The sequence below is a fragment of the Atractosteus spatula genome, chromosome 9, assembly GCF_055471065.1.
Source record: "Atractosteus spatula isolate fAtrSpa1 chromosome 9, fAtrSpa1.hap1, whole genome shotgun sequence".
Lineage (NCBI taxonomy): Eukaryota > Metazoa > Chordata > Actinopteri > Semionotiformes > Lepisosteidae > Atractosteus > Atractosteus spatula.
The window spans coordinates 7,276,072-7,303,733 of NC_142714.1; the positions used below are offsets into that span (position 1 = coordinate 7,276,072).

The 27,662-nt window shown below is 48.5% G+C and overlaps 3 protein-coding genes across 3 annotated transcripts in view; 1 reads left to right on the forward strand and 2 right to left on the reverse strand.

The window, feature by feature from the left end:
- Positions 1-1,636: 1,636 nt before the first annotated feature.
- Positions 1,637-4,087, reverse strand: atp5mj (ATP synthase membrane subunit j). Its single transcript, XM_088924904.1, has 4 exons — positions 4,020-4,087; positions 2,555-2,678; positions 2,326-2,346; positions 1,637-2,007 (listed from the first exon to the last, which is right to left on the reverse strand). The coding sequence occupies exons 2-4, from the start codon at positions 2,676-2,678 to the stop codon at positions 1,988-1,990; spliced, it is 165 nt and encodes a 54-aa protein (XP_088781030.1). The 5' UTR covers positions 4,020-4,087; the 3' UTR covers positions 1,637-1,987.
- Positions 4,088-6,398: 2,311 nt separating this feature from the next.
- tdrd9 (tudor domain containing 9) overlaps positions 6,399-27,662 on the forward strand; it is a 38,301-nt gene continuing 17,037 nt past the window's right edge. Inside the window, exons 1-13 of the mRNA XM_088924905.1 lie at positions 6,399-6,526; positions 18,158-18,240; positions 19,169-19,239; positions 20,420-20,641; positions 22,648-22,770; positions 23,217-23,297; positions 23,715-23,879; positions 24,455-24,552; positions 24,873-24,937; positions 25,342-25,396; positions 25,930-26,014; positions 26,431-26,488; positions 26,647-26,751. Coding sequence (XP_088781031.1) covers positions 6,399-6,526; positions 18,158-18,240; positions 19,169-19,239; positions 20,420-20,641; positions 22,648-22,770; positions 23,217-23,297; positions 23,715-23,879; positions 24,455-24,552; positions 24,873-24,937; positions 25,342-25,396; positions 25,930-26,014; positions 26,431-26,488; positions 26,647-26,751 — 1,339 coding nt within the window. The remainder of the gene's footprint in view (positions 6,527-18,157; positions 18,241-19,168; positions 19,240-20,419; positions 20,642-22,647; positions 22,771-23,216; positions 23,298-23,714; positions 23,880-24,454; positions 24,553-24,872; positions 24,938-25,341; positions 25,397-25,929; positions 26,015-26,430; positions 26,489-26,646; positions 26,752-27,662) is intronic.
- On the reverse strand, positions 11,101-13,461 carry rd3l (RD3 like). The gene is made up of 2 exons (XM_088924907.1): positions 13,154-13,461; positions 11,101-11,440 (listed from the first exon to the last, which is right to left on the reverse strand). The coding sequence occupies exons 1-2, from the start codon at positions 13,459-13,461 to the stop codon at positions 11,101-11,103; spliced, it is 648 nt and encodes a 215-aa protein (XP_088781033.1).

A 27,662-nucleotide genomic window follows, 5' to 3' on the forward strand; every position in this document is an offset into this window, starting at 1 on the left:
AAGTAAGATCATGTGGTGCCAACTCTATTTGAATCATCTGTTCAGAGCACATGCTTCAGTTCAGTACAGAAGGATAACACTGTGCTCATGTCACTGTAAAGCAGTAAGAACAGCACCCAGTTTAACACTGCTGCCAGATGACTTAAGTAAACTCTGGACAGATATAGAGCCTGGACATGTTAATATGCATCATTGATAAGACATAATATAGCTGTAACAAAATGCCATGATGAAATGAGGCAGATACACCTCACAGTCTTACACGATAGCTTAGCTTTGAGCTTGATATAGGCTCAGATGCAGACACCCTGGTAGAAGACTAGTAGACCACTTAAAGTGAAGTTGGAAAACCCAGCCCATCAATTCCCAGTTAAATAAAGCAAGGATCACTGCATATTAATGACACTGTCATTTAGATAATGATTTTTTAATATGGGTTATTCGTGTATCATCATTTCTCTCCCACCATCTAGCTCGTCATTTTTCTCATGCATAGAAAAGTAGTGCTTTTCTAAGAGCCCCCTGCCTGTTAGCATGAAAACCACCAGCAGGTGTCACTATACTACCCCATTTTTTCTGACTGCTCCCATTGTGAAGCAGTTCTCACTATAAGAACCTCCAAACTTCCACACAATTAGAATTATACAGTAGAATTAGATACTATAAATTACATACTAAAAGCTAACTTTCAGGCCAACCGATGCTCTGTAAAGGCTGCCAGAGCAGATCTCTGTGCAAGACTGAACTTACACACGGCTGGTTTCTGTTTCTACAGACTGTATGGACGTGCTCTCAGAGCCCCTGGGGTACTTCAGGCTCAACTTTTGCGATCTTTGAAATTACAGACAATATGACATTCTGTGGGGGGAAAAAAAGGCCAGATAGAACTGACGTGTGTAAGTCAAAGATTGAATACATAATGGAAGTCTACCATGATAAACTAGGGGGGGGGAAAGCAATGTTTTAAGAAGCACCAGCTAATCTGAGATTTCACAAAAGTCCTGCCAGGTGGTTTGAAAAAAGTACTAACCCTGTGCTCCCAGTCAAGATTTTTTAGTGATATAATACTATACACTTAAAACCACACACGTTTGCCAGAAGCAATCACGATAACCCCGTAAGAAGTTACTAAAGCCCAAAAGCAAATAACATAAGGAACCATACAAGATTGCACAGTGTTAAATTTCATCCATCAGTATTAAACCAGGAACGAGCACAGATTCCTTTAATTTCTACTTCTTTAGCTTTCTTTCTCTTAAAACCTCTGTTAGGGAAAAGAAACGGACATCCACACTAAGCCAATATAACAGACTAAGAGTGCTTATCATAGTACATTTGTTTTCCTGAACTCAAATCATCCCAAGTAAATACACACAAGCATATATTTTATTAGAGACATGACTACCACAGCCCCAGATCAGTCCAAAACCCCAGGTTTGTACGGTAACCCTAAAGTAATTAATGATAAAACTTAATTTAAGGGCCCAGGATTAATTCTTGAAGATCCAAAGGCTGGAATACACATTTGTATCATTACAAGATTATTCTTATGCTATTAAAAGAGGAGTGATATCCACCATCTTATCAATGCTGTTGCCTCAAATGTAAGATCAGCTTATATCAAGAGAATGGAAAATCTCATACTTCTTCATTTTATTCAAGTTTTCATGTTTTGCATAAAATCACGATGGGACACATGGATGAGAAATTAAAATTACTTCAGGGACACTATGAAGTGTTTAAAGGCCAGTAAACCCAATGCTCCAAGAGACGATTCAGTTTTACAGTATGTTTGCATACAACAAGGTAACTATAACTAGGGTGACATTTGATGTTCATTTTCAGTATACTGAATGTCTTTCAGCTGTTCCCAACAGTTTGTTTTTATTCAATCCAAAGACTGACAAACAGTCACAGAGTATAAAGAACATATTTATGTATTCAGAGGGAGAATGGGGACATGCGTGGCTCAGAAGAGTTCTGAAAATCAGTGATGTCCAGAGGATTCTGGAAAGGAATAAAAACTGAGTTAGCAAAGTAAAAGCTCATGTTGTCCATTTAATGACACCTCCACAAAATACCCTACAGCAAAATGTCATTGAATACTATAGCCTATATCTATATCATTGTGATTATATAGATTCAAGCATATATCAGTATTAATATCTCATATCGGCAAATGTAGGAGAATGGTCTGGATATTCAATAACCCTTTAAAAAATGCAGCACTGGCAACTGCTGTAATATAAATATTATATCAATTAAAAAGCACTGAATGAGGCTTCTGCACTGCTGCAAAACAAAGGATCTATAAAAAATACTCACTGTCCTTCACGGCTTTCTTTCCTGTAGAAATAGAAAAAAAAACAGATTCAGATAGAGTAAATTCAGCCAGAACACAGCACAACATTTTCAAGAGCACAAAGCAATCAAGCTGTAGGGCATGCAACAATTTAAAAAGTTAAAAGTAAAGCTTTAAGCAGAAGTTAAAGTGAAAGTTAAGACGTTGCACAGATCCAGTCTCTCCATCCCAGGCCCCGAGATGAGAACTTACCCCCATAGGACACTTTGTAGTAGAGATAGGACATGATCCCTATGCCCACCCACATCTCCTGGTAGGCCCGAGTGTAGTACGGCCTCATCTTCGACCACCAGGCTACAAACGCTTGACCTGCCATCTGGGGTTGCAGAAGGAAGAACCTGCTTTCAGTGGAGTCCTCCCAGTCCCATTCACAAAGACACCGACGCCAAACCTTAAACTGGCAGAAGCACGAGGAAGGAAACTGGCTCGCGGCTCGGGCACCCTTGGGGGGGGTCGGGAGCAGCGCTCCTCGTGTGGAGTCTGCATGCTCCCCTATTTCTCCAGGTGCTCCCGTTTCCTTACACAGTGCGAAGACGTACTCTCCGAGTCAACCGATCTCCGAGTTGCAGGTGTGCTCGGAAACGGACCTGGGGGTGTCCTGTCCAGGCTCCTACCTGCCACACTGGGCTCTGGCCTGCAACAGTATCTGGTCCCGTGACCTGTGACTGCTCTTTCCCTAGCCTCGCTTTTCAAGTTCAACACTTTAGCGCTTTATGGGTCTATGAACAATTGACAGAAGGATTCTTGAATATTTTTAATATTTATACTAAAATGTATTTTAAACAATTTTACATTGGTGTACCTCGATATTTCCTTTTGCTGTACACAGTACACTGGCTTCTTGATTACACTGTTTCAGGTGACATCTGTTAATTGTTTTCACGGTCTGACTGCACATTCGGGTGTTTCTAATCTTATTATTCACTTATAATTAGTGATATAATGTCCTGCTTATTTTGTGCAAGAATTGACAACCTGGTCAGACTGCAATATATTGTACAATGAAAGCCGTTTAGAATCACTTAATATTCGAAATTAACGGGATGGGTTTATTAGTCGTTGAAAAGGCACGCGTTGGTCCCTTGTTAAAAGATTTCTTTACTCATTATAAATATCTTTCTTATATGTACTCACCCCCCCCCAAACATACAAATACACAAAGCACTGCGAGCTACATCAGCAGCCAAGGCTCTAAAACAAACGACCGTCTAATGGTAGATAACTTTCTAAACCTGACAATTCTTAAACCAACGGCAGCAAAATTTAACAGTAAAATCCCTAATCCAGGAACACCGTCACTGAAGCGCCTCATAATTTGGGTGATTCCTGGACATCTTTAATCCATACTTTGGCTATAACCTCAACCACAGTGTATAATTATTAGGTCGAAAGCCTATCGTACATTAAATGTAACTAAAATACAGCAAGATAATTTATTAACTATCTTTGAAGGGCTGCGGGTCACACAAGTGAGAATATTTGTGTTAAGACAGTTGAACAACTAGGCCTGACATGCAGATTGTAAGATATTAAAACATGAAAGGAAGAATATAAAAAAAACAACGCGGCTCATACCACCTTAAGACCCATTGTTTGCAAAAACATATACATGGTTTTAAGGCTCTGCTTGAAAAGCTAAATCGACGCCTTGACTCACCTTGTCTGTGATCCGCTCCTTCTCTCGCACGGAAAGGAAGGTCACCGATGCCGGGGCTGCCGCGGTGTGTTCTGGGAAGCGCACGGCCGAGTTCGCGATTCCGGACAGCGCCCTCTGGTGGAGGGAGAAAAGTACTGCGAGAGCCGCTTTCTCTCCCGAGAGCTAAGCACGTTTCCCGTATAGGGATGGACATGCATTTTCTCATCTGCTATGGTATTTAGGTCACGTCTATGATGGAAGACATCCAGAAAAAAAAAAACAGAAACAGATTGCCCGTGCAGTTGATAGGACTCCGAGATCTAATAGACTTTTATGGTAGGAGGAACACTGTGCTTCAGAAGGCACCATTTCAGATGAGACATCCAACTGAGATCCATTCTGCTTGGTCATGAAAGAACCTGTCTCTCACTGTTCAGGGCAATGGGTTAGTCAACCCTGGTGTCCTGGCGAAATTCCACCCTGGGACTGCACGATCTGACCTTTCTACAGATCCCCATCTTTATTTGGCTATTCATTTCTCCTATAGACCTGCTGCACAGTGGGGCACAGTGCGACAGCCCCTGTGCCACCCACACAGGTGCCCACGCAGGTGCTGTACTGCCCTGACACTGAGGACTGGCGCAGCACCTTGAGTTCCTTCGGGATGAACACCACTCTGCAGCGGACAGGAGCATTAATCACTTCATTCCTTATGAATACATTAGTAGCTGCCAAACATCGCCAAGACTCTTCGCTGTTACCACCACACATTCACGACGTGGCACGGCAAAACCAGAGTGTTTCCACTTGCTCAAATTCTCCAGGGGCGATTTAAAAACAAAGACCCAGGTGGAGAATAATGTCAGGGGGCTGGTGCGTGTCTGCGCAGATGATAAGCGACGTGTTCTTGAAGTGGAAATGCCCAGAGAGTTTCCCTTCACCCAGACAGTCACTCGCTCTGTCAGCGGGACTTGTGGCCTAAGGAATTGGACAAGACGTGTAATTCCTGCGCAACCATAAAAAAACCCAAAACAACTCTCTTTCAGGACAGTGCTGACAACCTGCATGGATAATATCCCTTTTGAATTCACACTCATAGAGCCACCAGTTACCAGAAAGCCGGCAATACCACCCACGTGAGCACGGGGCGAAATTGCGGACACCGCGCGCCCGCGTGGAAGCTTCAGCCGCAGGAGCTGTGAAGTGGGCGGCTCGCGGTGCCATTGGTCTCGCATTTTAATAACCATCGGACACCGACAGGTGGCGTGTCCCCGTCACGGAAAGGGTGAGCGTATCTCGAGACAGGACAACACGCCAGGAATTGCAAGAGTGTTAAACCAACCTGGGGGCGTTTGCTGTATTTTGGAACAATGAGAAGGCATCTGTGTTACATGTGTGTTAACTGCATATATACAAACCCGTTTTGGATAGATCTGCAAAATGTCATTGTAAAACATTCAAAGGTAAAATGTTAAATTGAAAGATTTTGATATTATTTTATATTTTCTTAGATCTGATTTGAATAAAGGATATGTTTTTATTACTAATCTATCAATTATTTTCGGCTAAATACTTCATCCACAAAAGTAAATGGTTTAGTGCTGCTCCCTCTATTCATGCTTTTAAAGTTGAATTCCTTTTTTAATTTAAATTCTGAGACACTTAAAGAATCAAAAGGCAGGACATACAATGAAAATATGTCAAAAGTATATTTTTTAGCTTTTACAGTTGTGAATTCCTCTGTCTGTGAAGGGTCTATTTCTCTATTTTAATATTCTGCCTCCTTTCTTGTATTGCTGGTGTTGAAATACAAACTTGTTAAAAAACAACAACAACAACTCTGGGCGTTTGCTGGAATTACATCCCGCCGAGAGCGCATTGAGCGCGCAATGATGGGGAAAACCGGAATGAGGCCGTCGAGCGGCTCGCACGGTCTGATTGCGGCCAGAAATAGCAGCCAGCTGGCCAGAATTATACCAACACACGGCGCACGGGAATCGGGCACCGATTTCCACCACAGGACAAAGCGCGACGATTTAATGCTTCAACGTACACGTTCCTTCCCGGCTTCTGGTCCCTCGTTAAACCCTGTACTGCTTCCACGTTACATGTTTTATCCTAGACCTTTACCTTGCGGCTGGGCCTCTGGGGGGGGGGGGGTGGATGTTATGTGCAAGAATGGCGCACCGATGCCGCCGGTCCGAACCAAGCGCTCCTGCTCGCGCGCACGCGCACTCGGAGAGCCGGACGCAGGGTTCGGTCACGTGAGCGCGCGCGCGTGTCTATATATATCTAGCTGGAGGTGTCGGGGTGTGGGACGTGCTTCTCGATATTTTGAGAAGTAGATCGTTTTCCTTCCCCCCCCTTGTATGAATATAGACTTTGGTATCAACAGCCGCCATGAACAACCCGGTGACCGCCGAGGAGCTCAGCAGGTGGTTCACGATCGGCTCCCGTTTTGCCAAAATCGCGATGAAGGAGGATGTCGGAGCCCCGGCGCAGAAGGGCGACGCACCGCCGGACAGCAGGTGAACATGTGAATCTCCATACAGGCTGCCGTATAATGCACGCAAATGTGTTGGAATAAAATGCGAGACGGGCTGTGACCGCCGGTCGAACACAGCATTGTACTCTGTATGAGCAAGTACCGACAGCCTGCCAAATACAGTCTATTAATGGCTGAAATTGTTTTGTAAAAACATCGGTGTTTAGTTTGTCATTGTTATATTTCCAACTGCGCATGCATTATTCTACCCATTTTGCAAGGACGGTGAATGAGATTCCTTCATGGAGTGATGATTCAGCAAACGATGACTCGAGCTCAATGGCGGCGGCGGCGGTGGGGGGGAGAAACATTTGTTTGGTGAATCTTCAGACAGCATTGTTTCTTTCCGTTGACCCAAAGGAGAACTTAAACTTAAATTTAAAAATTATTTTAACGGGACACGATTGTATCCGAACCCTAGCCCGCTCGCCGCCGGAAGCCGAGTTTGAGCGTTAAATGGGCCTTGAAGAAGCAGAAAAGCTCCGGACAGGATCTGAATACGGGGGTAAGGCTTCAGGTCGATGCGCGGGAGCGAACGTGAACGCATGACCCGACTCTTCAAATTCTCCGGGGATTAATCGATGCGGTTGAACGTGCGGTGTTCGCGGAGCCGCGCGCTGGCGGCCTCGTGCGCGGTTGTACAATCGCCTGTGTGTGTGTGTGTGTTTTTGGTCATTCTAGTGAAAGTCACGTCGAAATAGGTGGGTTACTGCTTGAAACAAGATGGTTGTTTGCCCCCCCTCTGTGATCTCGGAACTCAAACTAGTCCCGTCTTTTAGAGCGCCTGACGGTGCGTCTGTCGGTCCCCGCTACTGCAGGGGACACACTCGGGGCTGGAGAGATCAGCCGGCGGCTTGATGGCGCTGTCAGGTGACCTCGGCTGCAAATGAAAACCAGCGGTGTTCCGTCCCAGGACCTGGGCTGGGAGCCCCCTGGAGTAGAACAGAGCTCCTCCGCTTGCAGGGCCCTCCAGTCCAGTCCAGTCCGCTCCGTAGATTTGCTGCAGCCGCCCCATTCCTAATCAATACAGCAGCTAAGGAACAGATCTGTAACGGAGTGGATCGGAGCCATCCCGTGAAGTACACTTGGCTGCAGTTATCCAAGTCTCGATGGCAGCGGTTCGGGTTCGCAGGAGTGCGGGATTAAAAGAGCTCCAAGCCCGACTCGCCTCCCGTCCTCTCCGAGCGGAGGCCGGAAAGGGGTAGAGGCGGACCGCGAATAAAGATGATCAAATTCAGACGGGAAGATGGGTGGGACCCGTACAGGGAAGAGAGTGTCGTGGGTCTGTGAAAGGCTGCTGGACTGAACAACACTGCCCAGATCCCTGCAGGATCTACCGTTTCCCTTGTGCCGACTTCTGATTTTCAGCCTCGGCGCCGCCTTTCCCCGTCCTTATCATTTCTCGTCATAAACGGCTGTGATTCAGGTGTTCGATTGAACTGTGGCTAATTGGCTCTGATGGGTCCCGTTAGTTACGTACGGGACCTTATCGCTGCGTGTGCAGTGCTCGCTACCACGTGTCGCAGGAGGGGGTCCCAGACAGGACGGGGGGGGGGGGAGTCCTCGTCTGGGCCGTTGCCTGGGGGTCAGCCTGCTGTAGGCAGCTCGGTGGGCTTTGGCACCGTCTTTCCATCGGCCCCTGATTGGAGCCCTGTGAAGTGTGGCCCAGGAGCCCTGTCCACCTCCTGGCCGCAGAGGGGCGGGGGGAGGAGGCACCTGGGAAGAGCACTGGCCTGGCCCTGCGCTGGCCGGCGCGTGTCCCCGGAGTCGCGGGCGTTGGGGTGGTCCAGCCGGCTGCACCGTGAAGGCGGTGGCCTTCTCTTCAGCCGGTCTGGAGGCTCTCGGCACCGAGCCGCTGATGTGCCGGAGTGCCTTGATCTTGTTCACCGCCATGACACTTGCAGAATAATCCGCTGTCCTGTACAAGAGCTGGGGAAAAGCCATTACGAGGACAAGAATGAAATACAGGCCATTTTGGTCCCTTCATATTTTATTTATTTTTGCATTCGATTGGCATGTAGGTTACTCTGGTATCCCAGCATATAAAGTAGGGTCTCAAACTTTCCTGGGGAGAGAGAAATGTCTGCCTTTTATTCCATTCAGAGTCTGTTCCACAGTTAGTTTACTGCAGAAATAACTTCCAGGCTCCTGAGGTATTGTTTAGGTTATTTCATGTAATTAGGTTAATATACTTAATGATCAACAACAAAACAACAAAGTCCTGTAGAAGTCTAACAAGAACTCGGTTAATTGTCCTAATCTCGGTTAAACAGAAAAGATACCCGACCCTCCAAGAACGAGTAACAGCTCAAAGTTGATCTTGTCACTTGAATGGTTTTACTTTTTTTTTAAAGCTAATACTCATTTGTAAAGGCTATACTTAAAAATGCTGTAAAATTGAGGGAAAGTTATTCTAAAAGAACAGGAGCATTGCTATAATATCATACACTGTTGCTTGTAGTCAGCTATAAATCTGTAGAACTACTGCATGTTACTCTGTAGTACATTTCTTAACATGATGCAACTATTGTATATTTCAACTGCCTTGCAAGAACAAAACACATTGTACTCCTACTTAATGCTTAATGTGAAATATCAGCAGCTGTCATGGACAAACATTTGGAGAGGTTTTGGAAATAATAACATGTAGTGAACCTGTACTGTTCCATAGCCTACTTCTAAAAAATAGCATTAATTAGCTGTTGTAGTAACTTAATCTACCAACTTCACTTTAATTGATGTTGAAATTTAATGTAAACAGACATTCTAGATCTGTGGAAGAATTTAAGTCTTTGAAAAAGGTTGCGGTAACTCTGGCCGATGCCCACTTATTAACGTGGCCATAGCTGTTATTGCAGACCTGGTGCAGAAAGGAGAAGACAAAAACGGAGCAGCATCTTCCGGTCTTGTACCAGGAGGTAAAGGAGGAGTCATTTTAGGAGTCATTGGTAGGAACCTGGGTTCGAACATTTCACTTCTTGGGCGGTAGTCTGCTTGTCACTAGCAGATGCATCGCTGTCCAACCAGGTTTGCTTGCGTACAGTATGTTCTTGGATGGCAGTGTAGAATAAACATTTTACAGGTCATAAGGACACAACACCGTTAGATTAGGAAGGCTTCTACCAAGAGCCAACTAAAGGAGGCCTTCTTGCCTGTAGTTAGCTGGACCAAGGATCTTAGCCTGGCTTCTTTCAAAAAATAGTAGGATATCTGCTCCAGCATTGTGGCTGGCCTGGCTTGTTGCACACTCCCACAACACTTTGTGTAAAGTGTCTCCTGCTCCTTTTGTAAATGCACTTCCCGTTATGTGCTAGTTGTGTCGTCTGGTGTGTGCGACGATGTTCATCCTGTAGGTGCCATTGAGGGCAAGTCTTTTGAGTACCTGAAACCATGTCCATGGCTTTGTCTGTTCGAAACTAATGATTCTGTTTTTTCAGCCCGTCAGTGTAGGATAGTCCCTTAATCCAACATCTTCTGTATAACGTAATGATAAATTGTAAAATTTCTAAAGTTGTACAAAACTGCAGATGAGGTCTTATTAGTGCATTGCACAGTTCGATAGTACTGTTTATTATATACCCAAATATGTATACTTCACCTTTTTATTGCTCCCCCTAATTGTGAAGATGGAAAACATTTTCCATAAGATCGTGTTTGTTTCCTAGTCTGTACTTGTAGTTTGTCTGCGTTACCTGCATGTAATCCGCAGTACATTAAGCAATGTCTGCCAGGCGTTATCTTATCTGTTTTTTTGTTTTCATTTGCCATTTCGGAAGTGTTTTGCTCATCCTTCTGTTTCTTGATGGTCTGGAAACTTGCCTGGTTTAACTACACCAGAATCTAGCCTCATTCCTTGATCTGAATTATGACGATCAGTGGTCCTAGTTCAGATCCGTTTGGTACTCGGCTCATTAGAGCACCCCAGTTTGAATAGTCACCCCTAGTTTATATTCTGTTTTCTCTAGTTCAGTTTTTAATCCTGAATTTGCATTTCCTAGAACATCTTCCAATAATAATTTGAGAATTCCTAAAAAAAGTAACTGTTTGAAAAGACTTAGGAACACATTTAAGAGGATCTGTGTGCTGGTTAATAGAAGAGTCCAGATCGGGGGTGAGTGCCCAAATTTGGGGTGATATAAAGAGTGGAGGGGTACCACCAGGACCACTCCCCAAAAGTTTTTTTTTTAGTTGGGGAACTCTTCAGTCGGGGTTTTTAACTGTTTAATATGGTGAATGATGGGGTCTTGAGGCCGCTGTCTTCTGAAGGACGTTCGCTGGCCTGCAGGGCTCCAGATAGTCCTGGTAGCTGCTGCTGTGGTCGACCTTGGATCCAGGAAAATGGATGTTTGTTGGGAGATGGCAGGATGGTTTCTCAGGTACTTTTTTTGCGGGGGGGGGGGTGCTCGGCCTTGTTGCAGAGGTACAACACCTTTTATAGACCTACCTCAGCTGGGCTCTGCATTTCTGTAGGTTTCCTGGACTGATGGGGGGGGGGGGGGGGAGGAGATTTTTGCATCGGCTTGTCCCTGTAGGGCTGGAGTAGGCGGAGTGGGGCAGCTATAGTGTGGTGCTGTAGACCTCAGGGCAGTTGTGGGGAGCGGGGTAGTAGAAGGGCAGGTCCCAGACCCTCTGGGCCAGGTAGGGGCAGGCCCCCCTCATGCTGCGGTCCACGTAGCTGGAGATGGTGGGGATCTCCTCCCTCAGCGTGTCCTCGCAGTCGGGCACGGTGGGCGTGACGAAGCTCTGCTTCATCTGGTACCTGGTGGTCCAGGCCTCCATCAGCCTCAGCTGCTGGCGCTCCTCCTCCTCGCGGCTGAGGAAGTCCTTCAGCACCTGCTTGAACACGTAGACCAGCTCCCAGGGCAGGACCTCGTTCCCGGCCAGGACCTCGCGGAACCTGGGGCAGAGCAGAGCACAGCACCGCGTCAACCCCCTGCGCCGCCCCCCCCTACGTGCGGTGGGGCTGGCTGCAAGAGCTGCAGGTGGGGGTAACTCATGCACGCCTTCTGCTCCGTTTGCGACCAGTCCCCTCCTCCCTGGGCATCAGTTCTTCTACGCGGCAGAAGAGCTCCGTGCGTGTGCACGTGCTCTTGAGAGCAAGAGTAATGGGGGCAAAAGCAACCCCATTCTGACAGAAGCCATTACGGTATTGTAGATACTAATCGGAGTTTGCCTGCGAATTAAGAGCGGCAGGGAGCTGGGCTGGACTGTCCTTGCTCTGCTGGGGCGTGTAGACGGAAAGGGAGAAGAGGGGTTTGAATCTGGCTCTCGGCAGCTTTAGTCATGGGTGTGTGCTCAGGGAGCCAAGTGCCTGTTGTGTAATGAGCCTTTGGAGGTTGTGTAATAATGCGGTGCAGAGGCTCTGGAGGGGAGAGGGGTATTCACTTCAAGTTTCAGCGCTGTGCTGGTGCATTCCTCTCGATTCATTTTGCGATCTGTATTTAAAGCCACAGACCAAACGCTCTGTGCAGCATTTTGGTTTCAGAGCTAGGGGAGGGAAAAAGAGATTTGCTCCTTTTCATTGCTGGGCTTCTCTCACGGTTACCCAAAGCGTCAGGAGACATTGACATTTAATTGAACCAATGTGAGTAATGGGCACTATGATTAACATTTAACAGTGGTTCGATGCACCTCCCAGAACAAGCTGCACCGGAAGCCTAGCATGAAGTGCTTTGGGAATGAAGAGAGATCTGGCTGAGCTCTGTGAAGGTTCTGTATACACTTTTGCTTTGAATGCCCTTTGCTCCTTTCTCCCTCTGTGTGTTGGGCTTGTGTTTAATGCAGGTCGTTGTTGGTGTCTGAAGTGGTGGCTTACGATTTCTTTCAGGTCTGCAGGAGAAATAAAAAAGAGCGATCTACATCTCGGGCATCATGGGTACGAATGGCTTAATGAGCCTGGTTCGTGTGCAGCTGTGTGTCGAGTGTAACCCCGGCGCTGTGGACGTGCGAGAGCCCCTGCCTGGCCAGCCGGAGGCCGCAGTGCACTTTGGCTGAGCCTGCCCCCCCCCCCCCCCCCGACATTTCCGAGAGCCGACGGGCCCCGCTCGCCAGCGCGCTGCTCTCCGCTCGGGGCCCAAGGGGCTGGCGATGCCCCGTGCCTGCTGCTGCCGCCGCAGCTATTGGGCAGCGGGCGGGGGCCAGTTGTGGGCGTGGGGGGCGCTGTTCTGGAAACGTCGCTGCATGCGTCACTTCATCACTGATGTCACACCCAGACATTCTCCTGAGCTCGTGCACATTTCAAAAATTGAGCTTGGCATTTGAGAATGACCTTCTTGCTGTAGTACTCTTCTGTTCTTTATATAACGTTTACATAACTCTTAACCAGCGATGCCGAATCACGGGCAAGGCCTGCAGCGTGGGGGGATGGGTCAAGCAAGCAAAGAAAATAGAAGCTTCGTCCCCCAGCCAGACCCACAGGCGCATCTCTCGAAGGGAGAGTCTTATTTTTGTGTTTCGCTTCTTTCAGGGAAGCAAATAAGACTCCGGCTACGCAGCCTTTTCGTCAAGCTGGGGGATGTTGCCTGCAGAAGCCCGGTATTCGAGTCTCGGTGCCCTGCCTTCACGAAGGCTGTACTGAAACCTGTCCGGTGCCAGTGGCCGTAGGGCTTACCTGGAGAGGACGGCGGCGATGTGCGCGGGCTGGATCTGCGCGCAGAGGTGCTCCAGCTGCCTGTGCTCGGAGGCGGGGATGAGGGAGCGCAGGCTGGGGTAGCTCTGCGGCCAGTGCCAGTCGCCGCCGCCGCCCTGGTGCACGCGCCGGTGCTCCCTCTCCGCCCCCCGCGCCCGCCGCTCGCGCTCCTCCACGTGCCACAGCAGCTCCCGGATCAGCATCTGGCCGGGCACGCCCGCCCCTTGACCTCGGACCCCCGCGCGCTCCCCCTCGGCCCGAGACCGCTTCATCCAGCCGAACAGCGGCATGGTGGGGCTGAGCAACACGCACAGGAGGTTCGGGAATAAGGAGAATTAGTTCTTACTCTTAGGACCATGTAGTAACCTGCTGCCTTTTTTTATTACAGGTTCCTTTTCCTATATACATGCAGCCCTTAACCTTACAGCACCAGGGTCAGGATTCGCAATGGCTTCTTTCAGTGTGACAAGCGCCCTGCTGTGTTCTGGTTGCCCTTCTTTCCCCTTGACCTCAGTGTTACGTGGTCAGCACTGCCAGTCAGATGTCGGTGTCCCGGCTCTCTTTAACGCCCGGCCAGCTATTATTCTGACTTCTGCCCCACCCCCTCCTTCCTCACTCACTGCTTCATTTTCCTTTTTGTTTTATCAGAGAGATTTTTGGACTGCACTTGAAAGGGCTGATGTTGTAAAGGAACTCCTCGCATCTTTTGAGATCATATTAAAAAAAGGCACCAGTGTGGGCCTTTCTCGAATGGGAGTTTCTTTCCTCTCTGTGCTGCTGTCTTGCGGATATAACCGGCCAGTCAAGGCTGACGGTGCTGCTGTCAGGGTGCTCTGTGCAAGGGCTCTGCAGGGGCTGTAACTGGCTCCCACTTGGAATTCTTCCTTCATCTTTGGCTGTAGCACATGGCCTCCTCATCCAGCACAGCGGAGCCGGACAGGGGACTTGTACTGTGAGGTGGGCGGGGGGGTGTCGGGTGATCGGTTTGATAGGTGCTGGGAGGTTTCAGCTCCTCCAGAGACCCGTTTGCAGAAATTATCCTCCTGGGTTAACACGGGCTCCGTGTCCGAGCTGGTGGCTCCTGCAGAAGCCGCGTTCAGGAGGTGTTTGCAGGCAGGGATCATGCAGGCGGAGGAAGCTAACCGCACCGCCGCTGCGCGGATGGTCTGTCTGCCTTCTGCTTCTCGCTGGCCTGCGAGTTTCACTTCAGGACCAAAAGAGGGAGGCGCTGCATGGAGCCCTGTGAGTTTACTGTTCTCATTGTGCCGCGGCTGAGCGCAGCAGTACAGCCGCCTTTTCATTTCCAAATGTGTAATGGCAGACTTGTGGCCCCCGTCTCCCGGCTAAGCACCCCCTCCACCCCTCCATGATAAGTCACAATCCAGAATATTTTTTCAATTAAGTGTTTCTTGCAGTGCACACTTCTCATGAAATGTCATGGAAGGACAGCATCCCAGGTTAGACGGAGAGGTGCAGAAGTACCCCAGTCCAACTTTCCAAAGCCCCTCTTGGGTTTAAGACATTACCAAGGCTCAGAGAAGGTGATAAGTAGGTGGAAGATCTCGAGGTGGCTCGTCTCCATACAAGCCACAGACTGCCGGGTCTCCCCCAGGCTTCCCCCAGGTTCCTACACAAGACTGCAGCTTCGACACTCTGAAAGTTTTGTGTCTGCGGTTTACATATCGACTCGGTGCTGTTGAAAACCTACTAAATTGGCAGAGGTGCCTTCATACTGATATTAGATGCAGGACAACATTAACGGAGCAGTTCTCAAGTAATTTATCACGAAAGCATTGGGCAACGAAGAGCATCATCGTACTTATCAAGTATTAGTAGTGTAATAAGTGCAAAATTAAAAACGGGATAATTGCAGCAGAGCTAGATTGAAAGGAGATCTACTAGTTTGGAAACCTGTGATTGGAAAAAGACATCATGCTATTTTTTTGTGCACTGTAGTTGGTTTTCATTGTTCAGCAGAAGTGTGGATGGAGCAGCACGGATAGTGAATATCCATAAACTGAAAACTCTGTAGTTAAGCTTTTGCATTGAATGAAATTGTTAAACAAAACACTAAAAACCAGGAATAAATCTAGGCAAAATAGTGCTATTCAAAATAAAATTGCTGTGAGGTGGAATAGTAGAATCGGGTACTTACTTGCGTCCTGCCTGTGTGCCGAGACTCTGCAGACGCCGAGAGAGGCTGAGCCCACACTGCAGGCTTCTTAAGGAGCCGGTTCCCCCCTGCTCTTCCTCCGTATGTCTCTTGCAAACAATGTCATTTTGCCGCTGGTGTTCGTCATCAAAGCACTGACTGAAAGTCGAGGGTGGGGGGGGGAAAGTTGAGTGCACGAAGCCGTCTCGTTCCTTGGCGGTGTGTAGTATGTCCGCAAGGATTCCCTGTTCCTGTGACTCCTCCTGCCTCTCTCGTTTCAAAAAGGAGAAAAAAAAAAAGACAAAGTTGAGCCAGTGCGCTTCGCTGCTCTGAGCGCGGCAAGTCTGCTCTGGGCTGACAGATGTGGAGTCTGTCTCCTGCTGCCGCCTGTCCCAGCACACAGCCCCGGGCCTGGCTGTGTGAGAGAGCGCGCACACACACACACACGACACAATGAGGTCGCTGCAGCACGGACCTGAACCCCGCTCACAGGGGAGCAGCTGGGAAGCTCGCACACACTGCTTGTACAGCACAGCAGAGGCTGCAGAAGAGATTCAGAAAGGTCAGACTCGGGGCTGGGTTAGATCCTGGCAGACGGATTCCGTTTTTAGTATTTTAGTCATATTTACTTTCTCGCTATTTTCAGGAAAGAGATTGTACGATGCTCATTGCTTTCTAGAGCAGATATCGGACATCTATAGGAGCCTGTAAAAGTCATTGAAAATACACCGGAAAACACCTGCTTGCAGGTCTGGAGACAAATGAATTAACCTTTTTGGGGTTTTCCCTCCCCCCCCCCCCCCCCCTTTTTCCTTCTAGATGTTACAGAATGTTGTCCAAAGGTAATCTAAATGGGCTCCTTTCCCTGTGAACTTCCATTGCTCTAAGAATATTGCTGGGAAGGCTTTGTTCACGTACTGTAGCCGTAGTTCTCTTGGCCAGCCCTGCGGTACTGATGGGCCTACAGGAATCCGGTCCGGCAGCACTGAGGTTGCAGAGCCACGCTTTTCACTTGTGAAACGTGACGCCTCACTCTGATCAAATGTGAAGCCGCTTGTGTGCAGGAACGTCCCCTTGTCGGGAGCAATCGGACTGCACGGCCAGCTTTCTCCACGCACCAGGGAACGTGGGGTCTCATTGCTGTACCATTCCGAGAACAGTCGCCTACAGTCCCACTGGGCTCGAACCCCAGAGTCCCAGTGCCTCCTGCCTGTTTGCTGCGTCGCGTTTTTCCGTGCCCTCTTGTCGGAGAAGCCCAGCCCCCCCATCGGAACGGTCCACATCGGCTCCTCTCCCTGCTCCTGCGTGCTGCTGCGGGCTTTCTGTCCGGGAGGTTCAGGGTCTCTCCGGCCCAGCCTGTGTTCCTCACAAGGGGATGAGAGCAGTGTGACCCACTCCAGGCAGGCAAGGTGGTATACTGTATTACATTACACCTCCAGGTGCGTGGGTTTAAAACTGCCCAACAGGAGGCAACTTGAAGTCCACCACGTGTGGTCTTTTCCTTTATCTGTTCAGAAAAGGATGCGCTGTGACACTGTTCTTCTGGCAAAGTCGGGATTTATACATACTATTGTGAAATTGTGCTGTAGTTGGGCCCACAGACAACAGACTCGTTTTAATTAAACCAGGGTGACAAAACAGTGTTCTGCTTTGAAAAGAGATCATTTCGGTGGAACAAGAAGGGAGGAATTTTATTTACAATTTAAAAGAAAACGTTGGGATGCTGCTATTTTTGGGGGGACTAAGATTAAATCCCCCGGGGTCTCGCTGAGGGCTGGAAGATCTCTTTGCTTTTTTTATTGTCCCGAGGTGGCTGTGTGAGCAGTAAATGAAACCGCTGTTTGAAGACCGTGTATCCTGGACTCGAGCGGAAGTGTGAGCAGACCTGTGGCAGGGCAGGAGAGCTGCGCTGGCAGTCGGGGTGTCGGGGGGTCAGGGCAGGGAGCCAGACAGCCCCTCCTGGGGAGGCTGCGTCGCGCCTGTGTGTGTGGGGAAGCAGAGTCGGTAATAAGAGAGTAAGAGAGTTTGCCCGGGAGTGAGCTTAGTTGGAAATGACAGATGCCCTTTTGCAAGTAAAGGCAGCCCTGTCACAGTGGTTCTTGCTCCTGGCCACATTGACCCTGCCAACGACTTTATTTCCTTGTTTCTGTAGACGTGCTCGGCTTGTCTTGGAGATTGATCCTCGTCCTTTTAAATGAAATTCGTCAGAGCAGACCTGATTTTTTTTTTCGTTTTAGATGCTAGCGTTTCCTCTGCCTGCCATCTGCAGCTGAATAATGTGTTGTTATTTTTTCTTAAAATACACCAGCATGGAGTGGGGCACATCCTCAGTTTCTGAGTTACTGAACCTGAGTAACGCCTAGTGTGGAGTGAATCGGTCCCTGTCCCTCAGCGGGCAGGCACGTGACGTGTCGGTGTTTTACCATTCAGGCTATGCGATTTTGAAGTTCAGCTGCACTCAAATAATCTCGGCCATTATCTTCCGATTTGAAGGATTTTAGGACACTTTTGTAATGAGGCTTTTTTTTTGCCTTGAGTGTCTTTCTTCCCTGTGTTGTTCTGTGGAATGTAAACCTCAGAAAATCTTTGGTTTTTATCCTAAAGCCCTGGCTAGCGGACAAGGTCACCCAGTCCTCTGCAACACCGCCAGCCTTGCTCACTGGAGCCCGCTGCCCTGTCCCGCACCGAGAGTGTGGAAGTGAGCTGGAGAAGTGACCAGCGACCGCTCGCTGATTTCACCAGATGTCCCCTTTAATATACGCTGTCAACCAAATTCTTGCTCTGCTGCGTCTTCCTTAATTAACAGGATCCTACATCTACTGTTCATTTCTCAGCAGCGAGCAGGAGCAGGGTCCCAGGGAGAGCCTGCGAGGGGAGGATGTCAGGATAAAGAAGGAACAGCTGACTGCTTTAGCTGGTGAGTGACGCCAGAAAAGCGAACGACTCCTGTTGAATAGCAGTTTTCATCCATTTGGGGTTTTGCAATTGGCATTTCTTGAAACACTTGTTGACTAAAGCAAAAAGTTGTATCTTTCATCTTGCCTGCACGTAATTCCAAACTTAATGACGTCAATTGGAATAGGAGCTTGAATTCTACACCACTGGGTGACAGATTGTGATTGCCTGGAGTGCCCCACCCCTACAAAGGGTCTTGTTCTGCAAAAGGCACTTCGCACGCTCACATGTGCTTCCTGCTTAATAGCAGTGACAGGCAATTTATACTAAAGCCAGAGCTATTACTGATATCTATGAAGCACTTCATTTATATAGACTACTTTAACAGCTGTCTACTGTTGGATAGGTAGCTGTGGTGATGTAGAACTTTACCAGTACTAACTCATTTTTACTCGACTGCCATCCCACAGCTTGTACCAGAGGAGTGCATGTGACTTATGGGCTACGTGAATAAGATAAGATCACTTTAATTAGCCATATACAATTTCTTGTATTAGGAATTTATCTTTTCGCATACCCCAGCTTTCTCTCCATGAGACACAGACAGGGAGAGAAGCTGGGGGTCAGCACAGGGTCAGCCATTGTACAGCGCCTCTGGAGCAGCTGGGGTTAAGGGCCTTGCTCAGGAGCCCAATGGAGTAGGATTCCTCTGCCGGCTGCGGGATTTGAACCGGCAACCTCCCAGACACAGGCGCAGATCCTGAGCCACAGAGCCACCGCTCCGCACTGTTACAGTTTTGTGCTTTGGAAGACTAATACAGGGATGTTCCATCTTTCGAGTGTCAATCCACGTGACTTCTCATCGTCCGTTTCCGTGTCCCTGAGTTAGTTCATAATATGAGAGTAAGAATTGAAGTTGTTCTTTATCCCTCTTTTAATTTTTATTTCAGACTCTCTTCCCCCCCCGGTCCTGGCCCCTTATAAATACCCTGAGCTGCCCATCACAAAAAACAAAGAGGAGGTGAGTGACCAGAACGCAGGAACAACTTTGTTTGCAACTGTTCAATATCCTGTAAAGCTGAAGAAGAGAGTCTTTGTGCTTGCATTAGTCACGACAAAATGCCAAGACCTTTTAAGATTTAAGAAAGGCCCCGGGAGAGCAGAAACATTCATCTGTGAAAGTCCTTAGGTATGTAATCCACTTTATTTTTACTTGTGCATTGCTGAGCACAGACATTAGCAGTGAGGTCTAATTGCACAGAATCCTTGCATCAAAGATACGCTTTTACATCTTCTTCATCTCTGTTGTTTGTGTCCCAATGAATGTGTTTCTTTTCATTAGCATCATGCAGCAATTGCATGGTGTTTTAAAAGTAGATAAGAGGTTTTATTTTGGTAGACGGCTAGTCAGTCAGTGACAATTTTGCATGTGAGCTTTGACAAACGCCAGCGCCTTTCTTTGAGCATTGAGAACACCTCCTGGGTCCTTGTTAAGAATAGAGCCGACCCGTGGAGAAAACTGATGCTCTGACCTTGGTGCTGGCCATTGTTTTGAGCACAAGAGTGGTTGCAAGCATTAACATGCTGCTAGAAACCATAGTAACCACTGATGTTTATTTCAATCCCATAAGAGTACAGTAGAGATACAGACGGAATCAACATTTTCCATGTAAGGCAGAGCTCTGTATCATTGCACTCTCCTAGGTCAGAAGATACCATGAAGGAGAGTTACAGTAATATAAGATAAGAAAAGATCACTTTATTATCCACATACAATTTCTTGCATTAGGAATTCATCTTTTCACATACCCCAGCTTGCTCACCATGAGGCAGGCAGGCAGGCAGGGAGGGAGAGGGAGAGGCTTGGGGTCAGAGCGCAGGGTCAGCCATTTATACAGCACCCCTGGAGCAGGGGGGATTAAGGGCCTTGCTCAGGGGCCCAACGGAGTAGGATTCCTCTGCCGGCTGCGGGATTTGAACCGGCAACCTCCCAGACACAGGCGCAGATCCTGAGCCACAGAGCCACCACTCCGCATACTTCATACATTGGTGTCTAACTGGCCTTTTTGTTACCTGACTGACATGGCAGACTGCAGACTGTAATCGTATATGTGAACTGTCTGCCTGTGAAGAGCCGAGGCACGTGCCCGGGTTTTCGCCGGGAGTACAGTGCCCCCCCCCCGTGTCTCGCCATGTGGCAGCTCATCTCCCTGATCGAGAACAACTCCGTGGTCATCATCCGCGGCGCGACGGGGAGTGGCAAGACCACGCAGCTGCCCCAGTTCATCCTGGATTACTACTACGAGCAGAACGTGCCCTGCCGCCTGGTGGTCACCCAGCCCCGCAAGATCGGCGCCACCAGCATCGCCCGCTGGGTGGCCCGCGAGCGCAAGTGCGTCCTGGGCAGCATGGTGGGGTATCAGGTAGGAGCAGCGTCGCCCTGGACTGAGGCAGTGAAAGCGCTATTTGAGCTCTGCTGTCCTGCTGCTAGCAGATCCCACAGAATGGGGAAAGGGACACAGGCAGGTACTCCTAGACCCACGTTTCCCCCCAAAGCTTCTAAAAGATGTCTGGTTGTTTTTTTTTGTTTTGGTGCGTTGATAACCTGCCCCTTCCTTTATGCCCTGGATTTACCACAGTTGCCCTCTTGACCGAACGAATGGACAGAAGACCCAGGTAAAAGCAGTCCAGGTCTGAATTACAGGGCAGTCTTGTTGCAGCACCCCCACTCCAGTCCAGCCTGTGGCCGCAGTCCATTCGTTATCCACAAGCTGCTCATTAATGCACGCGTGCCCATCACAGGAGACACACGGGGGTCGCTTAGCCAGTATGTACTGGGAGGAAACCAGAGGACCCAGAGAGAACCCACATGAACTTGCTCAACCCATCCAGAAGGTGCCCAGGCCTCTGGCACTACTCACTGCACCAGTTATCTCATGCCTTATTAAGTGCGGAGTTGTTGTAATGGTACACCTCATAATTAACAAAAACATACATGGCGCACTGTACCACAGCGGTGCTGGTTTGTGTTGTTTATTTATGCGCATTGTTCTGTAATTAAATTTACTTCAATCCTGCAGGTACCCATTCTCTTGGCTGCTCTGCATGTGTGGAGGCGTTTCTAGAATGAATACCGTGCCCAAGCCAATGATACAGGTCTTGCTCAAAAAGTCTAAAAGCATGTGGTGGTGCTGGCAATATTATCATGCCATTGAAAGATGTCCCCCAGGAGGCTTGTATAAAAGTCCTAGCAAGGAAGTGCAATTATTGACTCTTTCCCTTTGTGGTTACATAAGCAGTGTTAAGGACATTGCCTTAGTCCAGCACTGTAGAGGGATGCATTTTCCCTCTAGTAACGCTTCATACGAAATTCTATTTGACGTTTCTTTTACAGCGGGAGAGGGAAAAAAAAAAACATTTTAACATGCTGGAATGCTTCCAGACTGTCAGACTGTATTGTCTTGAGCCGCGAAGAGGAGCGGTCTAATTATAACTCTTGCTCCGCTGCGCGGGGTGCAGAGGTGGATGATGTCACGGTGGCTCTGGCGGCCAGGCATGCGCTGACGATTATAGGAGGAGACGGCTGCACTGTAACACCCAGGGCAGGGGGGGGCAGTGTTTGTGGCCACTGCAGCTTTTCGGACTTTGGGAAGAGAAGAGCTAGCTAGTGTGGTTTTGCTGGGAAAAGACGGGTGCGGTGAATTCCGAGCCTTATATTGTAGGAGTTATCAGTCTTGTTATTTTACATTTTAAAAAAGGTATGTTGTGTAATAAGCTTGATGTTACATCCCAGCGTTCTATAGAAACATACTGTTTAGCATTAAGACAACCTCTGAAAGGCATTATGGAAAAAGAACCGTAAAGTTCCCAAAGGTAAAACAAAGTTAAAGTGAAACTGATTTTGAAGAAATTGTTGCATTGACAAATTTACCTCTTCTGAGATACTTTATAGATTAGGGCAAATTTAAAATAATTAAGCTCACAGCTAACAGTTGTTTGTATATAAATTGAATAACCCAAACCTCAGGCAGGAGAGCAGTCAGGTGTCCCATTACAGGCCGAAGGCTGAAGATCTTTTGTGCCATCTCTCATGTGGTGAGTCTTACTGGGAAGGGTCTCGAGCAGTTCGGCTGGTCTCAGTTTGTTCCTGTCCTCTAGCGGGCAGGAGTTTAGCTGATGCCCGCATGGAGTGACTGTCCAGTGCCTGGCGCTCCCCGGCCGTTCCTGGAGAGCGGATCAGCTGGTCAGCTGTGCAGCAGCGTCGCGGAGAGAGAGAGGCAGGGGCTCCGGACAGGCGAGGGGGCAGCGGGCGTTTGGGTTGTTCCTTCTCTCTGGGCTCTGTGGCTTCTGAAGGTTGGCGGCGCGGGTGGCCAGTCTGCGGCGGCGGCTCCTGCTGACCGCCTGTCTTGTTTCCTCCGCTGGTGGGCAGGTGGGGCTGGACAAAGTGGCGACCGAGCACACGCGGCTCATTTACATGACCACTGGGGTCCTCCTCCAGAAGCTTGTGAACGCCAAGACGCTGACGGAGTTCTCCCACATCTTCATCGACGAGGTACGTCTGTACCCCCGCCTGCTGGCTGACACACTGGGCTTAACGTCTGTTGGGCCACCAGCTCTTAAACTGCCAATTCATTTTGAGTGTGGAGAATGCTTTTACATTGGGGTCATTTCTTAAGTTCTTAATCGGGGTTAAACTGTCCGCTTCCAGACACAGTTGGTGTCTGTTAAAAATTATCGTAGGGTTTTCGTTTTGGTAAATTTCATTGGGTGACGGGCAACTTTAATATTCTTTTTCCCCGTTCCTTTATGCCCATTCAGACCCTTTGTTATGGAGTTAGCCAGGCTTGCTTGTCAGTTAAAATGATGTATAATGGGAAGGGTTCTCTTCACCAAGCTGGCGCCCTTGCTGATTGCGAGTGCCCGGGTGAAGGTGCTGTGGGTCCGAGGAGCAGAGAGGTTGGTCTGGGTGGTGCTGACGGATCCGGTCTCTTGATTCAGGTGCACGAGCGCACAGAGGAGCTGGACTTCCTGCTGCTGGTCGTGCGCAGGCTTCTGTACTCCAACTCTCGCTATGTGAAGGTGGGTCTGTCCTCTTGCTGTCATTTTTTCGTCAAGCTTGAGCGGATCCCACCCCGCACAGGGGAGGTGAGCTACCCCGTAGTGAGGGCTGGAAAAGCCCGGCAGCCTCCCTCCTCTGGACCAGACCGGCTCGGTCAGGATTTCTTTTTGTCATGTGGGCAAATTATAATCTCGGGAACTTTTTATGAAGTCGGGTTACATCTGGGCAGAGTAAGCATTCTGTTGTAGCATCGGATGTCATGTGAGTTGATGACTGAGGGTTGTAGCATCGGATGTCATGTGAGTTGATGACTGAGGGCCAGGATCTAAAAAAAATCAGGAGCTGCAAGGAGTATACAGTTCACACTCCAGAATGGAAAGAAAAAGTGAAAGACTCTGTCTTGCCTCCCTGAACCTTGCTACTCTCCGTGTGTGCAGGTCATCCTTATGTCCGCCACTATTAACTGTAAGGAGTTTGCGGAATACTTCAGCTCTCCCATTCGCAGCCTGATGAGCCCAGCCTACGTGTTTGAGGTGGAGGGTGTAGCCTACACTGTCGAAGACTTCTACCTGGACGACTTGAGGCACCTTGTAACCTTCAAAGTAAGAAGTCCGTGTGGTCTCTGTGCACTGTCGCCCCCTAGTGGGAAGTGTGGTTGCTCGCCGAGGTGCCCCTGCGCTGGTTGGAGCTTCCCCACCTGTCCGGCTAACAGGTCTTTCAAATCGCAGGAAAAGAGAAAGCGCTGAACACAGTCGGGGCAAAACCTCAGTGGTCCGTGTTTATTATAAGGAGCTGCTTAGAAAGATGAAGAGCAAAGGAAATGGGACATTTTTTTAAATGGAAAAGCTCAACATATCTGTTGAGAACTGTCCCTTAGCCATTTCCTAAATTCAGACTGAAAAGATTCTTACTATTAAATTTGGCTTTTTTTCCCCTGCACAAAAACAGATATTCCTTTTGACCTGTCCTGCTTGGCAACCTGTTGCGTTGGTGTGCACAGGCTCCTGTGTGCTTTCTTAGCCACCTCTGAGGGCTGGATATTTCACATTTCCTGTGTTATTTTAAGGAAGTGCCCTAAAGACACAAGTGGTTAGTTCACATCGGGATGGGGCCTGTAGGTTCTGTTGCATCAGTACAGCATGTACAAGGACCCAATGCTTGTGCTGCTGTGTGCAAGGTGGAGCAGCCCCAGGATCCCTACATCAGCGAGCAGATGTACAGCGTGGCAGTCGGCCTCATCCAGAGCTTCGACGACCTGGAGGCCAGGGAGCAGAGGTGCGCGGGAGGTCGGGCCGCCTCTAGGGGTCGAGGGCTAGCTGGCGTCTCTGGATCTGCAGTTTTCTGTGCATTCAAAAAAAAAAAACATGCATTCATCTTACAGCATGTCTGTGTAAAAAAAAAAAAAAAGACGCTTTGCCATATTTCAATACACGTTTCACAAGTTTCAGGTCCACCTTGGAAACAGGGGGCGTGTTGGCTAAGTGTGGGGTTCTCTTAATTCTGTGGCTACACAGTAGGCCCTGTAAAGAGGCGTTTGAAGAACCTGTTTGAAATGCCTAGGATTTTGTTGATTTGCCTCGCTCTTCCCCGCGCAGAGCTGAAAAGCAGGAGGGCTCTCCAGCCGTGCCCGAGCGAGGCAGCGTCCTGGTGTTCCTGCCAGGTAGGCGACGCCTCGGTCGGGAAACCTCCTGTGACAGTAGAGCGCACGTTCTGACCCGCTCTCTGAGGAGACGCGTGTGAGGCTAGGGATCCAAGTCTGACCCAACTAGAGGATGGCTGTCTAGGAGCAGTAGGTCGTGCCAGAGCAATTCGTGAGTTCCTTGAACGAGAAACAACAGTAGTGCAGCATACGTGGAAATCCTTCTAAAATGGAGAACAGGCGGAACAAAATAATCCGGACGTGTTAGTGAAGATGCCACTAACTACCACACAGGCTAGATGGGCTAAGTGATCTCCTTGTTTGTAGCTCTTATGTTCCTCTTATGTCTCCTCTGTCGTCTGCAGAAAAGGCGATGCAGAGACTAATTTTTCATGACTTGCAGAGTTTCCTCTGTGTGTTCCCAGGTTTGTCGGAAATAAACGGCATGCAGGACGCCCTAGCTAAGCTGGTGCGGAAGAGGTGAGCAGTGCACATGCAGAGCTGGGTGGGAGGGGCAAGCGTACGTCCTGAAGTACCTGTGCAGGCCAGTGGGCACGCACCTGTGATAGACCCCACCATACCTGGGCGGTCCCCCCGAAGCCCACAGAGGTTCCAACTTCCTACCTTTCACATCATAAACACAAGCTCAAAAGACCGGTAAAGGCAGAATGACTTGTATGAAAAAGGACCCCAAGCGTTGCTGCCACTGTGCACACCCTGTAAATTCCAAGGCAAAGCCCAACTCCCATCTGAGAGTGCATTCCTCAACATAGCGCCAGATAACTCCTAATTGATCCCCGCTGTGACTTATTAAAAGCAATTTCTAGAGGCCATGTAGCGCCCTCTAGTGGGTGATGAGCTGCAATTGCACCTCTTTCTCCAGCTGGGCTGTCACAGCGCCACGAGTGCGTTAGAGGTCTTTCTTTCCAGAAGCAGCGCCACAGCCCGGGTCAGTCCTTTGAGCCTGGGTGTGCGAGGGCCGCAGGGCTGATGGCTTGTCTTGTGTCTTGCAGGCTGCAGGTGTACCCCCTGCACTCCTCCGTCACTCTGGAGGAGCAGAACGGCATCTTCCTGGCGCCGGTGCCTGGATACAGGAAGGTACTGTTCTCCCCCCGTTCTGGAAGTGGGAGATATGGCCGAGATTGATGTTTTATGGAGATGCTGATAAATATGCCTTACAACCATTTTTGGTTTTGCTTGCATAATCAATACACAATGCATATTTGAACCTAGAAATACAAATTCTTCATCTTAAGCCGAGTAAAATAATAACCTGTTAAGCACCTGGCTGGTGCTTGTGCATGTATCTTGCAAAGATGGTATTTTGCTGTTTTGCTCAGTGAAAGGCAAGTTGTAGTTTTTATTCTTTCTAGCATCCAGATACAATACATAGGTTTTTCCACCCCTTCAGAGGAGTACCCAGAGTCCAGTCATTAACCGATCTTGACCGCATGAGCGTGGTCACTCAATTTCTCCCCCTTCAATGATCCGTGTCCGTTTTCATCCACACACAGGTCATCCTTTCCACCAACATAGCCGAGAGCTCCGTAACAGTTCCAGATGTTAAATATGGTGAGTGCCGTCTTTCCTGTTCATGCAGTTGATTAAATTTAGGTGACTGGTCCAATCTAATTGTTTTGCTTTCGACACACCTAAATTATTTTAGAAATAAAACGTCATTACAGGTTGTAAATCAAGTTCGTTGTTTTGCTTTATTTTTGAAATGGCAGTGATCGACTTCTGCCTGGTGAAACACCTGGTTTGCGATAAAGAAACCAATTTCCAGTCCCTGCGCCTCACTTGGGCTTCCAAGACCAACTGCAACCAGAGACGAGGTGAGGCTCAGCCGATCCCTGTCTTCACAGTCCTTACCTCCCCTGCAGAGCAGTCTGTCTTGACACACGAGGCGCTTTGCTTGCATGCGGAGACGTCTGTCCACGTGTTGAGGGGTCGCTAGACTAATTCTTCCTGTGCAGGGTGTCGAGGAGCCAGTGACTAGCAAGAGCACCTTGGGGTGCTGCTACCCAGCCCCAGTCCGATGGGCTCTTATCAGCCGTGTCGCAGCTTATCGGCGAGCGCCTTATTGTTTTTAAACGTGGGGCTCTTTATTTGACTGTCCTGAGAATTCTTCTAATTTTTCTTAAAATCAGACTACAAGAGCGAGGCTTTGTTTCCTGTTGAAGCAGAACTTCTGTTTTGAGGTGGTGTAGGTATGGTCATTATAGAATCTTTTCTGTCCAGCTGTGGTAAAACTGGAAGATGTTCATTGTTTTAGAAACCGTAGCCTTTGGTAGAGCGCGGAGGTACCACATTCACTTCACTTATGAAGTGCTGACGGACTTCTGTAGCATCTTCTCGACAATTAAGATCTATAGGTGCAGGCAGGTGTGTGGCAGGATTGATATATTGTTGAGATTTTCTCTTCTGCAATGCTTGTGATCAAGGCTGTTTATTTGTGGGTCACCATGTAACTGGAAACAGATCAAGCTTCTTTCTGTAGCTTGTTTTTATCATATGTGGGTGAAGGGTTTCTGCCTTTACAATACTGCAGATATTATAATAGACTTTTCACTTACAGTGGGTGGATTAGGACACCAAAACTTGCAGCAACTCCATCAGTAATGTGTACCTGTCTTGTGAGAGAAAAAAGCATTTGATTTTTGTTCTGGCAGTATGTGCACAAAATTGGTGGTCGGGCCAATAAGAAAAAGCAGATGACAAAACCAATTTGGTCACATGTGAAAAT